The sequence below is a fragment of the Martes martes genome (assembly GCF_963455335.1).
Source record: "Martes martes genome assembly, chromosome: 1".
NCBI classification, from domain to species: domain Eukaryota; kingdom Metazoa; phylum Chordata; class Mammalia; order Carnivora; family Mustelidae; genus Martes; species Martes martes.
In genome coordinates, this window is record NC_137888.1 from 12,009,434 (window position 1) to 12,027,589 (window position 18,156).

Below are 18,156 nucleotides of genomic sequence, written 5' to 3' on the forward strand. Positions count from 1 at the left end.
AATTTTCCTAAGGATTGACATTCTTGAGCTTCACTTTGTGTAGAAACATGAAAGCTTTATGCATTTACTGTACCTACTCTCGTGGCTTAGTAGAACTATTTCCCGGGATATAGCCAAGTAAGTTTTGTCATCACAAACACCCATAACAAAACCTAAGTCATGTCGTTCCACTGGAGATTTGAAGCTGCTGCCAGTTGAGAGTTGTTGTAAATTTAAATAGAAATAAAACAGCAACACATTGGCAGGAAAGAAAAATGACAGCCTATGGCAGAGGGAGAAACTCTACCTGCACAAATGTATAGGATCCCACTTGTTTTTAAATGGGGACAAGTACGTTGCCCAAATCTCTACCATGACATGGGACTCGCTGTGGTGTCTGGATACACCGGCCAACTTTGAACTTCGCCTCAGATCAACATAGGCAATAGTAGAGTACGAAAACAGAAGTCGTATTTTGAAAATACATAATGGCCATTGGATTCAGTGTTAGTCCAGAAGTAATCTCACCACTCAGTTACATTATGCTTTCTTGCGTGGATGGTTTACCAGAACTGCACATGGCCACTCTCTGTTTTTCCTGTCCTGCAGCCTGTACCCTTCAGAAAAGGGCTGGGCAACGGCTGGTCTAGCAGTAGTGCTGTGTATTAATGACTAAGACAGCAAGATAATGCAGAGTACTTAAGAAAAAATTTCTGCTTAAAACAGAAGAGTTTTAAAACTCAAAGAACCAAGCTTCAATATCATAGAAAACTCACTTTTATAACACTTTGTTATCGGAAGAGACCATCCAGAAAGTTTTCCTGTACAGTATTTTTTCCTTGGTGACCAGTTGGTTGGGAAATTCCACGTGCTTTCTTTGGAGGACTAAGGTTCCTGTCAAGAACCCAGTAGAGGCAGGCAGCAGGATGAGAAGGTGGCCAGCCCAGCAGGACTCCAGCCCCTGTCCCTTCTTTAGCCATGCCGACTCTGCTTTGATGTGTTTCCTAATCACTGGGCTTCCGTGTGTTTGAGTAAAACTTTCTGCTCCAGAAAGGTTTGGAAACACGGCCCCCTCTGTTACCTTGAATGCTAAACTATTTGGAGTAATGGGAAACTCTAGACACTTATTAATATGGAAGCTGCTAGTTCAATTGGCTATTTAAATTAAAATTAAATAGCCTTATTAAAGTGGAGTGTTAAGAGTAGAGCTTTAGGGGCATGTGGGTGGCTCAGTGGGTTAAGCCTCTGCCTTTGGCTCAGGTCATGATCTCAGGGTCCTGGGATCGAGCCCCGCATCGGGCTCTCTGCTCAGCAAGGAGCCTGCTTCTCCCTCTCTCTCTCTCTGCCTACCTCTCTGCCTACTTGTGATTTCTCTGTCAAATAAATAAATAAAAATCTTTAAAAAAAAAAAAAAAAGAAAGAGAGAGCTTTATAAAGTGGGGTGGGGATGTGTGTATGAAATCCGTTTTTTTGAAAAGTTAGGTTATGTATATATTATATAAAAAGACAACAGAATGGGGCATAGATACTAAAAACATATAAAAGATAGGCTTCTTTTCTGTAGACCTACAGGTCATATGCCAAAGGATCGCATTATCTAGCCTTCTCTTCTGATTCCTAGTATAGTAAATGTAAATGAATTAATTTATTTGTAGGCCCTTTTAATTGAATATCATTAAATTAATGTTTCAGGAGCATTGTTTTAATACTTATGCTGTGTTATCTGGTACTCAGTAAGCTAATGAGTTATTTTCTTTCTGTTAGGAATCAGTCTTTGCACTTGCATCTCAAGCACTATGGTGTGAATTGTGATGACTGGCTATTACGCCTCATGTGTGGGGGAGTAGAAATCAGAACAATTTATGCTGCTCATAAGCAGGCAAAAGCTTGCCTCATTTCCAGACTCAGCTGTGAACGAGCTGGGACCAGGTTTAACGTCCGGGGAACAAATGATGATGGTCACGTCGCTAATTTTGTAGAAACAGAACAGGTATATAGTGTTTTATATTGCTTAATTCATGTATTAGATGAGAGTCCCAGAAAATAATAAAACCAGAGATTTCCATTTGATTCAGAACTCCTTTTCACATCTGTAATGTCATCTTGTGGTTGTTCTTGGCTACTTACTGGCCTTAAGGAAGGCTTCTCTGAGACAAACTTATTTATAAACAAACTTAGGTATGGCTCTTCAGATGAGTAACAAGAATTTTACTAATTAGCATGCTGTTGTCAATGCTGTACGTTTTAGTATTGAATTTTTAAAATCTTCAATTATAGAGCATGACAACTTAATAAAAGTATCTTAATAAAAAGACAACTTTTTTTGTGAAATTAAATCAAACCCAGCTCTTAAAGGTAGATATATATATACCATCTAAAATTAAGTTATGGCATTTGCAGTCAGAGATAGACAGATACCATATGTTTTCACTTATATGTGGAATTTAAGAAACAAAACGAAGAAAAAAGAGACAAAACAACAAAAAAAAAGACTCTTAAATACAGAGAACAAACGGGTGGTTGCCAGAGGGGGGAGGTGGCTGGGGGAATGGATGAAATAGATAAAGGGAGTTAAGAGAACACTTACCTTGTTGAGCACTGAGAAATGTGTAGAGTTGTTGAATTTTTTAAAAATTACGACATTTTTGGCTCTGAACCTATAGAATTGAAATTCAGGCCACACCCCCAGCCCAACTCAGTTCTTGAAATTAGTTTTTGAAAAATATTAAAAAAAAAAAAACTAAAAAATTAAATATAAAGGTGTGTGTAAAATATTGAGATTTAGAAGGCATTCCTTTTTAAAAGTTATGATACATATGCTTATGTTTTTACTCTTTTTTGGATAATATACAGAAAAACTATCACTAATTAAAAGAAAGTCAAACTTATTTAGTTGCCTCTTCTGGATATTTTGTTTGGACAATTATATGCAAGAGACTGGTCATAAGACAAAACTAGCAGGCAACAGATGTTAGTAAATTTGTCTTTGTCATGTAGAGATAATAACTTTGTGGAAATATTTTATATCTGATTTTTCTCTGTAGGTTGTGTACTTAGATGACTCTGTTTCTTCTTTCATACAAATCCGGGGATCTGTTCCATTGTTCTGGGAGCAACCAGGGTTGCAGGTATCTGTGTAACATTGTTTTATCTTGTGTTTTTCTCTTGAATATTTTCCATGTTTTCTAAACTTTCAGGACAGTTCATTGGATAGTTCTGTTATTCAGTTTAGTAATATTAGATAGACAAACGAGGGTCTAAATACAAGAGTTCGTGGAATTCTCTTAGATTTTTTTTTTAATTTTTTTTTTATTTTATATTTTTTTAAAGATTTTATTTATTTATTTCACAGAGAGAGAGATCACAAGTAGGCAGAGAAGCAGGCAGAGAGAGGGGGAAACAGACTCCCCGCTGAGCAGAGAGCCAGACACAGGGCTCAATCCCAGGACCCTGAGATCATGACCCGAGCTGAAGGCAGAGGCTTAAACCACTGAGCCACCCAGGCGCCCCTCTCTTAGATATTTTTGATTTAATGTTCTTTCAAATGTCTGTAGAAATTAACTGCTGTATTTAATATGAAAATTGTAATGTTTCCATAGCACTTGATATTCATTGTTTCTTATTTACTATCTCAGTATCTTAATAAATAATAATTTAGCCTCTTTAGGTAGAAGAATGTAGTTTTAAAAAAAAAAAGCTTCTGAAACCAGATTTCTCAGTTTGGATACCTAGTCTGCCACTACTAGCTGTGTGGTCTGGGGCAAGTGGTTTAACGCCTCTGTGTCCCAGTTTGTTTATCTATAAGACAGGAAAAATAGTAATACTAGTAGTTCCTGTTCATAGGGTTGTAAGGATAAAATGAAGAGTACTAAGACCAATGCATGGTACCCACAGGCAGCACTGTGTGAGGGTTAGCTATTGTTATCAATAATACATCTGCTATTGAAATTTTACTTTATAATTTGTAGTAACCTGTTATCTTTAATATGTTCTCTAGTTTGCTTTCTGATTTTTTTTAACTTTGTTGATATAAACATCTAATCTTTAAAATATAAGATTTTTTTTTCTTGTAAGTTCATACTATTAGATGGCCCATAATAGTGTGATTTTACATTTTATTTTTTATTTTTTTGTAGGTTTTTAAAACATTTTTTTAAAATTTTTTTATAAACATATAATGTATTTTTAGCCCCAGAGGTACAGGTCTGTGAATCGCCAGGTTTACACACTTCACAGCACTCACCATAGCACATACCATCCCCAATGTCCATAACCCCACCACCTTCTCCCGACCCCCCGACCCCCAGCAACCCTCAGTTTGTTTTGTGAGATTAAGAGTCTCTTATGGTTTGTCTCTTTCCTGATCCCATTACATTTTATTTTTACTCAAAAATCTTTAGTCCCTAAAGTATACATTATTTTCATTTTAGACTTCTAGTATGTATTGTCTAGCAAGTTTTATGCCATAGCCTATAATACTGAGAAAATGGACAGAAAAAAATCTTGCCTCCTTTTAGTTCACAGCTGGATCTCTTACATTTTAGGATGGCTGGAGTGGAGAAAGATTGCAGACCACTTGAACCTTTTCAATACTGCAATTTATGTAAGACAGGCCAAGAATTAACAGGAATTGAAAGCAGTTACAATTCCTGAGTTCTTGTCAAAAATTTTGACTTATGCAGGTTTTCTCTTTGGCATTTAGGGGTAACTTAAGTAGGTCTATCTCTCCCCAAGTCTCTTTTGGGAAAGAATCCCAACCCTTGTCCACTTCTCCTAAGCCTCTGTGATCAGAGAAGGGTGTTTGGAATGTTTGCTTTAAGAACATTCCTAAAGCCTTGTTTTGAGGAACAGTGAATTCTTTTGCTTAGAGACAGGGCAGTGTAAGAAATGGCGATAACCTATTTACGGGCCCTCTGTTAGCTGCTCCCTGTGATATTTTATTAGAAGCTCAGAATTATAGTGTCTGATTATTCAGTATGGTTGGATCTTGAATAGTTACATTGTGTGATCCACCTTGGGTAAGGCTGTCCTCTTCCCTCCTGCTGTGTTCTGTGGCTGGCCCACATAGTCTGTCTTGCCCATATCATACTGTTTAAAGGCTGAAAGCTACAGATTTTAACATCACGCATTTCTTGATAAAGATAGTAATTTTTAAGACAAGGCAATCCAACAATTCTGCTAAATTGTCATGGAGCTGGCCTTTTGTCCCAGTTATCAATTATTTAGCTTAGTAGTTTTTAAAGTCAGCCTTTTTTTGAACAGGAGTGGATTAGTTTCATAAGTATCTTTTACAGAAAAACATTTTCCCCATCATTCTAAGAATAGGTAAAAGAGGAATGAAAATATTTCATCACTTTTTAAAAACTGAAAAATAGGTACTCATTTTTAAAAATATAAAATATGAAGTCCCCAAATTTATTTCCCCTTAGAAACAAACAAGGGCTTTTGACAGAGAGTGGTTGAAAATGATTGTTAGATATCTTTTGTATTCTCAAGACTGGAATTAATTTTAGGGTTCCTTGAAGTTAGTGTTACCTCGCGAGAGGCACGGACAGAGATTCCTTGGGACTTGTCCCTTCACTTGCCTCTTACCCCACAGATAATCCCTCTGAGGTTTTCTTAATTGTGAGATTTTGAAGGATCCTCTGAGGTGATTTTGAAATAAATATTCAAAAAAAAAAAATAAAAATTCATTGCCTCAACTTCACATCACCCATCTCTTGAAATGGGTCCAGAAATCTGTATTTTTAACCAAGTTCCCTACCATTCACATTTGAGAACTTCTGTGTACCCGATGTTATTCTGTTGACCTTGAAGCATCTCCAGCCCCATCTGCTCTAACAGCCAGTCCTGAATCAGCCAAAGTAGCCCTGTGACACTTAACCCAGCGTCCTCCCCTGGGGCTCTCCCCTGCTTTCACTTCCCACTCCGTCATCCCAGTCCGGCTCTTCCTCATTTCTTCTTGCCTGGAAGACTCTCACAGTTTCCTGGCTGTCTCCTCCAGCTCTCTGGCAGTGCTTCGCACTTTTGTTATATTATACTCATCAGCTCTATGAGGCGCCCTTTTCTTCACAATCTGCTTTCCTCTGCCTGTCCAACTTCATGCCTTGACATCTTCTAACAAGTATCCTCTCTCCCCCAAATTAAAGTTTGCCGTCCTTCAGTAGAGTGCACTCAGATCTCCTTAAATGGATTCAGTCCCTCCTCCACACTGAGCTCTTCATTAAATACTTAAGTTCCTCCAATGTATATTATTCTATACTGGATGTATATTGTATACAATGAGAGATTCAAAGACTACACTGATGCTTCAGAGAGAGCTTATCATCTGTTTGGGGGGAGGGTCAGGCCTTTTACAGAACAGGTAAATGTCAACATGGATTAGTTTGAGGAATTACTAGGAGTTGTCCTAAGGTGCTACACAGATAAGAATGATACTTTAAATGGTGGCAACTCATGGATTTTACTTATGACTTCCTTTCTCGGAAGTTCTTTAACATTTACAATTTAAACTATTACTCTGACATTATGTTTAGCTATATTAGCCTTAAAGGATGGAAAGCCTCATCAGAACTATGTCTCGTATAGTGCCGCGCACTCAACTTCGGGTCTAATTGAAGTTAGAGAAATATGTAAACATGAAGCAGTAGTATTAATGGAAAATGATGTTCCATACCACCCAATTAAATGGTTTTTAAAAGATATTTTTGGTACAACTTTTTAAAAAATTGGATAAGTTTATGGTTATTTAAAGCCTTACAACTTTCTGGAGTACTGCTTTTATCGCCATTAATATAAGAACTCTTTTATTAGAGAATTTTTTTTAGGCAGTTGTCCTAAAACCTAGTTGAGTAATAAAACCAGTCTAGTTTAACCAATATGTTACTAAGAGTTATGGTGTATAGCTAGTTGTGTGTCAAAGACCAGAGTGATGGGGAACAATCACAGCCATTGCCTGAAAAACAGTACTTGTATTTTTTTTTTACCTTTTTGACAGTTGGCAGTACTGTTCAAGATAAATATTAATCAGTAGAAAAATGCTGAGGCTTGGATCTTTATAGAGTTGTAGGCAATTACCTGAGAGTACTCCAAAGAAAAGGTATCAACTTCTGCTAAGTTTTCTTCAGTCTAAAATGCTTCATGTCTTGGGGAACACATCTTTCAAATTTTAAAATTTTACAAAGGCTATTAAGCACCATAAAATGAACTTGAATATAGGTGTGACATTAGGCAAATCATTTCTTATTGAAAAGAAAAAACATCAAAGAGAAAATATTGGTTAACAGGAAAGTCACTAGATTGTCTCACTTATCAGGAGAGAAGGATGTGTGATGAATGGATAATACCATTAATTCAAATTTCAAATTGGATGAGCACGTTAGAGCTCATTTTCTGGTTTTACTTGTCGAACTGTGTGACTGGTTTGGTAGCCCTCTTCCCATGCCCTTTCAAAGTCACTTTGTTCAAACTGGGGAGAATGAATTCTGGGGAACTTTGATACCAGAGCTTCCAAGGGAAATGTTTAAAAGTGAAGTTCAGGAAAATTATCTGCCATCACTTTTATTTTTATTTATTTATTTTTTTAAGGATAGATTTTTTTTTTTAAGATTTTATTTATTTACTTGACAGACAGATCACAAGTAGGCAGAGAGGCAGGCAGAGAGAGAGAGAGGAGGAAGCAGGCTCCCCTCAGAGCAGAGAGCCCGATGTGGGGCTCCATCCCAGGACCCTGGGATCATGACCTGAGCCGAAGGCAGAGGCTTTAACCCACTGAGCCACACAGGCGCCCCTGCTGTCACTTTTATATTTCTTCTTGGCATCTCTTATATATTTCTTAACTTTGTGTCATCTTTCTGCTACTCTCCTATGTGAGAAAAGAAAAACTATAACAAAACAGGAAGGCAGATATTTTCTATCTTGTTTAATTTTCTTAAACCGTATTTTCTGATTGTTTGTGTGTGACTGTGAGACTGACTTGGAAAGCCTGTTTTCCCAGGAACAGTGTTTTTTTGTGTTGCTTTTTTTTTAAGATTTTATTTATTTATTTGAGAAAGAGAGAGAGCATGAGAGGAGAGAGGTCAGTGGAAGAAGCAGACTCCCTGCCGAGACTCCAGGATCATGTCCTGAGCCGAAGGCAGTCGCTTAACCAACTGAGCCACCCAGGCACCCCAGGAACAGTGTTTTTAATTTGTTGAATCTTTGGATGAAGGAGAAGTGAATAGAGCATTTAGCATAACAAAGAAAAATACGTAGACATTGCATTTGTAGGCAGCTTGGAAGAGTAGAAATTTAGTGCAGGAGACCTGAATTCTTGTGTGAATCTTTTTTTTCTTTTCTTTTCTTTTAATTAGTTCTCTTGTTCTGAGAGTTATTTCACTTGTCTGCATTTCAATTTTTTTATTACCCAGATGGTAGTAATATGTTAACTTACACAGGGCATGTAGTTTGAGCTTAAAACAAGGTAATGTATACAAAAGACCTCTTAAAAATATCTTTTGGGGGTGCCTCGGTGGCTCAGTGGGTTGAAGCCTCTGCCTTCGGCTCAGGTCATGATCTCAGAGTCCTGGGATCGAGCCCCACATCGGGCTCTTTGCCCAGCAGGGAGCCTGTTTCCCCTTCTCTCTCTCTGCCTGCCTCTCTACCTACTTGTGATCTCTGTCTGGCAAATAAATAAATAAAATCTTTTTTAAAAAAATCTTTTGTACGTAAAAATTGTTATTAGTTTATGAATGTTTCATGACTTCTAGTTTGGGTTTTGTTTTTTTTTTCCAAGATTATTTATTTATTTATTTGACAGAGAGAGACACAGCGGAGAGAGGGAACCACAAGCAGGGGAGTGTGGGAGAGGGAAAAGCAGGCTTCCCACTGAGCAGGGAGCCCTACGATGACAGGCATGTGGGGCTCATCCCAGGACCCTGGTATCATGACCTGAGCCGAAAGCTTAATGTTTAACGAATGAGTCACCCAGGCACCCCTCTAGGTTTCTTTTTTTTTTTTTTCTTTTTAATGAGGTCATGTTTTTAAAAATAAAGGAAAGGTTGAACTTGGCTTTTTAAAAAACAATAATATAAATGAAAATCAATTATTCAATGTACTATTTTTTTGTTCAACAAATGAATTACTACGTATTGTCTACATGTTGGCTTTTGGTATGATTAAATGTGTTTCCCTTGTAGGTGGGATCTCATCGTGTTCGTATGTCAAGGGGATTTGAAGCCAATGCCCCTGCTTTTGACAGGTAAGGCTAATTATTTTTATATAATGCTATAAGTTTTGATATTGTTAAGCAACAAAACTAGTTATTATATTTTACTGATTCATTTCAGCTTGTTTTGGCTCTAATTAAAATTTCTTCTGACTCCTAATTTAACCAGAAGAAAGTGATACCCAGTATTATGACTTCTGGGGTTGGTGGCACTGGGTTGTGGGTCTTGATCTCTTGGCCTCAAAACCATGTCTTTGAATATATGCTAATAGGGTAACCACTAGCCACATGTGGCTACTGAGTAATTGAAATACAGTTAGTCTAAATTGAGATGTACTGTAAGTGTTAAATAAATGCACACTAGATTTCAAAGACTTAGCGCACAGCAGTTTCTTGCTAGACACGCATCCAAAAGCAAGGGAAACAGAAGTGGGAATGAGCTCTGTTGGGACTTGATGAGGAAAAAAGCTTTTGCATAGCAAAGGAAACAGTCAACAAAACTAAAGGGCAGCCTACCTACGAGTGGGAGAAGATATTTGTAAACGATTTATCAGATAAAGGACTAGTATCTAAAATCTGTAAAGAATTTACCAAACTCAGCACTCCAAAAACAAAAAATCCAGTTAAGAAATGGGCAGAGGACATGAACAGACATTTCTCCAAAGAAGACATCCAGAGGGCCAACAGACACATGAAAAAATGCTCAACATCACTTGGTATTGGAGAAATACAAATCAAAAACACAATGAGATACCAGTCACAGTCAGAATGGCTAAAATTGACAAGTCAGGAGACAGCAGGTATTGGTGGGGACGCAGAGAAAGGGGAACCCGCTTACACTGTTGCAGGAATGCAAACATACAGCCACTCTGGAAAACAATATAGAGGTTCCTCAAAGTTAAAAATAGAACTACCCTATGACCCAGCAATTGACTACTAGGTATTTGTCCAAAGGATACAAACATAATGATTCGAAGGGGCACACGCACTCCAGTGTTTATAGTAGCAACGTCCACAATAGTCAAACTATGGAAAGAGCCCAGATGTCCATCGACTGATGAATGGGTAAAAAAAAAGGTGGTATATATACAATGGGCTATTACTCAGCCATCAAGAACAATGAACCTTGCCATTTGCAATGATGTTGATAGAACTAGAGTGTATTATGCTAAGCAAAATAAGTCCGTCTGAGAAAGACAAATACCATATGATCTCACTCTTATGTGGAATCTAAGAAACAAAATCGATGAACATTGGGAAAGGAAAGGAAAAATAAAGTAAGATGAAAACAGAGAAGGAGGCAAACCATCAGAGACTCTTAACTCTAGGAAACAAGCGGAGGGTTCCTGGAGGGGAGATGGGTGGGTGGCCTATTTTTCATAAGATTAGAACTGTTAAGGAGGTCCTGGATACCCATGGAATATGGGATGTCCTCACATAAGAGGTGCAGCCGTCTGCCATAGCTGCCGCCCCAAGCTGGATGGCTCGTGTTCTCCGTGCTTATGTGGCACCAGCCTCACAGAGCGGAGAGGGGCTGGGTGGGTCCAGCAGCTCCAGCACAGGTGGGAGTCTCAGTATTGATGGGTCAGAGGCATTAACCGAATTTTTGATAAATTCAGAATTTTGAGAGGAATGAATTGGTCAATGAATTTGTATCCAGTTTTGCCAATTCTAGAATTTAGGAAACCGTCTTATAGGTTCTATTTAATGGATTTCTGTGTGTCGAAGAAAAAATTAGCTTATCACTTGACATATGTTAATTTCCTCTTTTTTTCTTTACTAGGCATTTTAGAACACTTAAGAATTTATATGGTAAACAAATAATAGTAAATTTGCTTGGATCTAAAGAAGGTGAACATATGCTAAGTAAGGCTTTCCAGGTAGGCATGATCATTTTTTCTTCTGTTCTGGCCCATGGACATGTAGAAGATATTAAAAAATAATATGATACAATAATGAAATTACTTCCTAGAAAAAGGTTGAGGACTTGTTGGAACCATTAACTCTTTGGGCTACTAAGAACCAGTTTACATAATATTGCTGAAATTGGGATTATGGAAAGCTTTCAAAGCAATTGATGCTGTTTTCTGAAATGTACTTATTTAGGCCATGGAGAAGCAGAAGAATATCCTCCTCTCTAAAAAATGTTCATCTGTCACTGGTAAAAAGATACCAGCAGTTTCCTCCTTCATCTGTTCATCGACTTGCCTATTTCCTAGAAACCATGGTCATTGTTTTAAACCTATGAAATGGTGAATAACTCATTTGTATACATGCAAGGCTGTACCTTCTTGTATTGATGACAGAAAGCTTGAGAATTTCAAGTAAAAAAGAACCCAAAAATATGTTCAACTTCTAAAGAAAAAATATTCTTCATAAACACTCATTGAATCGATAATTAACATAAATGATGGTGTTCCATAGGATTGTAAGGTCAAATCAAACAAAATGGTTAAGAGAACATTTTCTGAAGTTTAGTCTCATGAAGTCTGGAAGTAACTTAATTATTTGACTATTTTGTTTTTAAGCTTGTGAAATAAATGCTGTTAGATTATACTTTAGAAAATGACTTTTAAAACATTTGAATGAAAGTATTAAAAATGAACTTTTCGATCTTTGATAGGTTTTGTCTTAAATCAATTACTTTATTTTGAGATTCTATAACAGATACTAAATTTATAAAAAAATGAAGTGCTGGTGGTTTAATTTTCTAAATCAGATGAGAATATTATTTAACTTCTCTGATGTTAATTATGTCACCTAATCTCTTGGGGACCATATGTGAGGTTCTACAAAAAAGATGTTACTGGATATCAGAAGGTAATTTTCCATTTTACTGCCAGCATCGATGCAAGCTTTATGTGAGATCAGTAAGATTTCAAGGGACCGTGCCGAGGTGTAAATTTAAAATGTAAGGTTCCATTTTAACATTACTTGATAAGGTCGTGTTTAGTTAACATTTAGATGAGTATTTGCCTTTTTACTTTCAGAGTCATTTGAAAGCTTCTGAACATGCTGCTGATATCCAGATGGTGAATTTTGACTATCATCAAATGGTTAAAGGAGGAAAGGCAGAAAAATTGCATAGTGTTCTTAAACCTCAAGTCCAGAAGTTTGTAGATTATGGATTTTTTTATTTCAATGGAAGTGAAGTTCAAAGGTTTGACTTCTCTGTTTCTCTTCTCTTTGAGTTGGGACTTTGCCATATTGTAAAAATTATTCTTAACATTGAGCTCTTAAATTTCCTTTTTTTACACCAAAGTTTATCATAAAATAAAATATCTTTATTATACTTGATTTTAGGCTTGTAAGTAGTAGTAGCAAGAGCTTATATTATTGGGCACATATTTGAGCCAGGCAGTGTACATAGTCTTTACATGTACCTGTAACAACAGTTGAAGGGATCAGTTCAGTTATTATCCCCATTAACATTTGAGGAGATTGAGGCATAGACTATAATTTGCCCCAAATCACATAGCTAAACGGTGTTAGAGCTAGGATTTATCTGCCTCCAGACCTCATGCTGTTATCTGTGAGGCTATTTCACTTTTCTCTTAAAACTAATATTTTAATATATCTTGACCTCAGTAAGGACTATTGACTGCAAATAGAAGTAAAAGACATAGTTTATTATCTGCTTTAGTATAATTTAAATCTTCAGTTTTTGATTATGAAGTAGAGGAGGAAAGTATGTACTAAAAAAATTAAGGTCAGAGTATAGGATGAAGTGTAGACTTCCGTGAACAAAGCTCAAACTTTTAGCTTTATCAGTTTGTGCAATATTTAGTATCAATGCCATAGAAATTTGTATAGGTCTTAGGTTAAAAACCTAAAATTTCTTCCATAAATACTTGATTATCTTTTATGTGCAAAGAGCTATGGGGTCATGAATTTGAATACATATTTAGCTCCTGACTACTGGCCTAATTAAAAATAAGTGGGTGTAGATAAATAGATATGTGATAAGGAGTATATGACAGAATGTTAATAGTTGTAGAATCTAGATGGTGCATATATGGATGTTTGCTGTAAATTCTTTCGTGTGTGTGTGTGTGTGTGTTTGAAAATTGTAGTAATAAAAAGTTGGGGGTAAAAAGTGGATGCTATTTTAATATCCTTAATTGTTCTCATTTTGTTTTAGCTTTATTATTTGTGTTTCAAACTAGCTGTTAAACTTTACTGAATTTGTTGCAGATGTCAGAGTGGTACGGTTCGAACAAACTGCTTGGATTGTCTTGATAGAACAAATAGTGTGCAGGCATTCCTTGGCTTAGAGGTAAAAAAAAAAAAAAAGTTGAAATGTATGTATGTGACTTGTATCAAATGCCTCTTTTAATGTTTTTGTAATATTTTTGTTTCTCATTACTTTTCATAAAATGACATTATGCTTCATTAAAGGCATTTCTTCTCTTATGGGTTTTTCCTACCTCAAAATTCCTTTTCATTTAAATGTTCCCTTTACCTGTTTCAAATACTCTCTTTAGATAGCTGATGTTTCCCTGTGTTGTTCCTTAACTGTCTCTTTAAAAACTGCTATTTATACTATTCCAACAATTCTTTTGCTTTCTGGAAGAAAAAAAATATATGTATATACACACACACACACACACACACACACACACACACATAATGTATACATATTGGCCTTTGTTCTTTGTGTAGTTTCTTCAGAATTGGGGAGGATCCCTTTTCACATCTATAGGGTTATATTTTTGACGGTCTGTAACCCAGTGCAATTTATATGGTGTTTTCAAATCAGTAGCTACAAAAACCAGGATCGATGAAAATGCAATTGTTAGTGAGAATGAGAGTGAATTAGATTCAACAAAGTCTTTGTTTAAAAGTTTTTTTTTTATTCTTTACTACGTATCCGTAAATTCAGTCTAATATAGATATAGTCTCAACCATATGACACACTAGCAATGCTGAGCTTTTTAAGTCTTTCCTATTATGCAACTGTAGGGGTCATAAGGCTGTGGTGGGTCTTCATTTAGTTACATAGGAACTTAGCATAGCTCTCAAATACTATAAAAACAAGAATAGGAAATAACATATTCTTATTTCTTCCAGTTAATGATCTTAAATTTGGCCAGGACATTGGTTAATGAGTTACTTTGCAACTGAGTTTCTTTCTGTCTCAAAAATGAAAGCACAGTGTGTAGATTGCTCTGCTACAGAAATGTATTCTTCACAGTAGCTAAATAAATTTTACTGTTGTGCCTTTTTAAACACTCTGTCCTTGAGTCTTATTATAATTTATATAGAAAATATGACAGAGACAAGAAAAGTAAAAGCAGGGATCTGGTCGTTTGGAATGGCATTTATCACATGGCTTGGGTTTGTTTTGAGTTGTGTTTTTAAGTGGCTGAATATGTTTACTTAGATTCTGAGAGTAAACTTACTGAAATACTTTGAAAGTCTTCATTTAAAGTGTAACAAGTATTAGTTCTCAGAATTTGACTTAGCCGACTATCCACTGTTGGTAACTAGGTGAGAGAGTACTCCCTCGTATATAGCAATTGGTTGACTGTTTACAAAATTTACTGCTAGAGTAGGTAGAGCCAAACTAGAAGCTAAGACTAGTTTTCCCAAATTCCTTGAAGAGAGGGAGCTATAAATGATAGAGATGGTGCTGGAGCCTAATTTTGTTTTATTCTTCATGGTAACGAAGAACAGCTCTGGTATAAGTCCATGGGTAATCAAGTGAACCTAGTTTAGTGTTTTTTAAAATCTTATTTTAGTTTTTGATCTCTGTAAGTATGGATAATCATGATACTTACAGATAAAAGGAAACATAAACGGGAAGGAGTTAAGTAAAAATGCAGGGCATAAAACATGATTGGATTTGAAATAAGACAAATGAACTGAGTAAAGATTATGCATTGCTTTGACTGACAGATTTAAAGGCCAAAGTTCCAAAGACCAATGACTTCTAAACACGTTTATTGTTACCTGTGGTGAAGGAATTGTGGTGGCCTGAAGACCTTGCATTCTTGCACGATGTATTCCCACCAGCTCCCCTTATAGACATTACCAATAGAGGTTTTATACATTAAACTGTCATGACTTTATTCAGAAATAAGACTAATTTATTTATTTTTGTGATAGTTCAAGAACAACTCTACTTTTTCATAATCTCCTGATTTTAATCACACAAATGTATAGAACCCAATCCAAAAATTAGAGAAAATTAGTTATTTCTATATCTATTTAAATAACCTATGCAGATATTTTTCTGTGCTCCATTGCATGCTGTTGAATAGTTAGTTCTTCAAGTTTTAAACCAGTTTGATTTATAGAGACATTTTAAAAGGTTAATTTTACCATTTAACCAGAAAGGATATTGCTACCTGGGAATATTAAGGTACTTGTAAGCTTCACTGTTGTGGTATTTACTTTAAAAATTGAAATGGTGGGATAGAACACAGCTTAATAAACCGGTAAGTTTTCAGAATCCAATCCCACATAGTCCTATAAACTGTGAATTTTTGATTCTTGTAGTTCTTAAAAAGTCACATCACAATGTATCAACATACTTATAAAAGTTTCTCTTTTGCCGTTTTAGATGCTAGCAAAACAGCTGGAAGCTCTTGGCTTAGCTGAAAAGCCTCAGTTGGTGACTCGCTTTCAAGAAGTTTTTAGGTCAATGTGGTCCGTGAATGGTGATTCAATCAGTAAGATATACGCAGGGACCGGAGCTCTTGAAGGAAAGGCTAAGGTAGATCTAGATTTATCATAATGTTACAAAAGATCCTCATTTTCCTTTTAATAAGCTTTTAAATCATCTCTTTTTAAATTAATAGTTGGGGGCATCTGGGGGCTCAGTTGATTAAGTGACCGACTCTTGGTTTCAGCTCAGGTCATAATCTCATGGGTCCTAAGATTGAGCACCACCCCCCGCCCTTGCAGGCTCCACTCTCAATGGGGAGCCTGCTTGGGATTCTCTCCCACTACCCTACCCCTCCCCTCCACTTGCTCTCATTTATAAATGAATGAAAGAATGAATGAATGATTGACTAAAGGAATGAATGAGTGTTGGGTTTTTTTAGGTATCTGTTTCAGAATTCTGTTTTATTATGCCATTACGTCCTGTTTAACACTTCCTTTTGTAGCAGATACTAGTGGTTGGATGGAAGAGAGTTATTTCCCTAGGTTTGGGGGGTATTAATATGACGTATTTAGTTGTTTAGTGATATAATCCAGTAGGCCTATGTATGTATTGCTCACATTTTTTTTCATGATTTTCCCTTACCTACTGTTTTACTTGTTGTGTTGTTTATTTTGATTATAAAGATGATTTTTTTAAAACCATAGTCATCCTAATGAAGGGTCCTGTCACATTTGGCTTTGTGTTCCCAGCACTTGTAGTGCCTCCTGTTTAATAGAATTGTGACAAATGGTGGATGGATGAACAAATCATTGGACAATTTATGCAATACTTCCTATGAGCCCAACACCTTTAGGGCTTGATTATTAGGTTTCTGTTCTTTTATTTATCTTACCTTGAAAAGGAGGCTATCAAAATGTACCAAAGAAGTGTGAGAGATGGGCTTACTTACAATTCTGTGCCTCATCATTGCTTTATGTTGCTGGCCTTATCTACAAGGCCACTTTCTCCTCTAGTATTTGGCACTTATTAAGGGACTTATTCTATATGCTTAAACAGTGCCTTTTAAGCCTCCTGTTCTCAATTGGGCTTTATTAACATTTTAAATTTCTACAGTTCTCCAAATTACCTCAAGTATAGAAATAAGGACATTTACCATTTTTATAGTTCTGCAGCCCCCTCAGTACAGCCCCTGGAATGCTTTGAAGGCCATTCATCATCTCTAAGTCTTCTTTTCATTTCTAAGTCTTCTTCCTCTTCTATGTCTCATAAAATGCCGTGCCTCTCTCTGTTCAGAGGTATTGGCCTTACCTGCAAAGCTGCTTTTTTCAATTCACAGAATTGATTTTGTTGACATTTACAAGTATTTACTTCTTAAATGGGCCCTATTTTTGAAAACCCGAAATTGTTAAACCTCCTTTATTACTCTTTTAAAATAGATAATATCATTCTTACTGCTAAAACTTAATTCTCTACAACCGTTGCTTACAATATTCTTTTATGTTCTTCTGCCTTTCTGTTTCTGCAGTAACTGTGACAATATATATACACAGGTTACATGTATTTCCAGTGGTCTTTTGTCTCTAACCATAATAGAAATGAAATATCACATATTAAATATACTAGTCTGAATTAAACTAAACTCTAACATCTGAACTGCTCTTTCTTTTCCTTTCTCTGGGTTCCTTTTGATTAATTGCCTGATAATATGAATGGTGAGTGTCTTTTCAAATAATGTCATTTGTATGTGTTACCATGTGGAAGGAAATAATGTTTTAATTCTCAAATTACTGATATTTCTATAAGGAATGAAAATTACATATTACAAACTGAAGCGGTTTTCTAAAAGGCAAGAGTTTCGGTTTGTTTTTGTTTATTTGTTTGTTTTAAGACATCAAAATCCGTAAGATCAAAAGAAATCTTTATGGTAGCTAACATGCTTAAGTAAAATATGTGTTCATTAAAAGTTATAATCAGGAAATACAGGCTTCCAGTTATGGAATGAAAACATCACAGGAATGAAAGGCACAGCATAGGGAATATAGTCCACGGTATTGTCATAACGTTTCATGGTGACAGATGGTAGCTACGCTGGCAGTGTGCCTAGTGTAACATAGAGAGTTACCTAATCACTGTGCTGTACACCTGAAACTAATGTAACATTGTGTCTCGACTGTACTCAAAAAAGAAGTTATAATCAGCTCTTCCACTAGAGGAACTGGCCTCGGTTTATCATTTTTATTATTTATATTTACATAGGCAATAAAATGATCTAAGACCAATAAAATGACAAACTGTGGTTTAATTTTTGTTTAATATTTATGAACTGGAATTATAAATTTCTTTTTAGACCAGTCCTTCATTC

General features: G+C 36.0%; 1 protein-coding gene across 3 annotated transcripts in view; it reads left to right on the forward strand.

Annotated features, from left to right (window-relative positions):
- Positions 1-18,156, forward strand: part of SYNJ1 (synaptojanin 1) — a gene marked incomplete at its 5' end in the record, with an annotated part of 87,428 nt that overhangs the window by 25,765 nt on the left and 43,507 nt on the right. For all 3 annotated transcript variants that reach the window (XM_080799833.1, XM_080799834.1, XM_080799832.1), the window contains 7 exons: positions 1,744-1,969; positions 3,024-3,107; positions 9,156-9,217; positions 10,968-11,064; positions 12,175-12,344; positions 13,379-13,460; positions 15,750-15,902. In XM_080799833.1, coding sequence (XP_080655959.1) covers positions 1,744-1,969; positions 3,024-3,107; positions 9,156-9,217; positions 10,968-11,064; positions 12,175-12,344; positions 13,379-13,460; positions 15,750-15,902 — 874 coding nt within the window. The remainder of the gene's footprint in view (positions 1-1,743; positions 1,970-3,023; positions 3,108-9,155; positions 9,218-10,967; positions 11,065-12,174; positions 12,345-13,378; positions 13,461-15,749; positions 15,903-18,156) is intronic.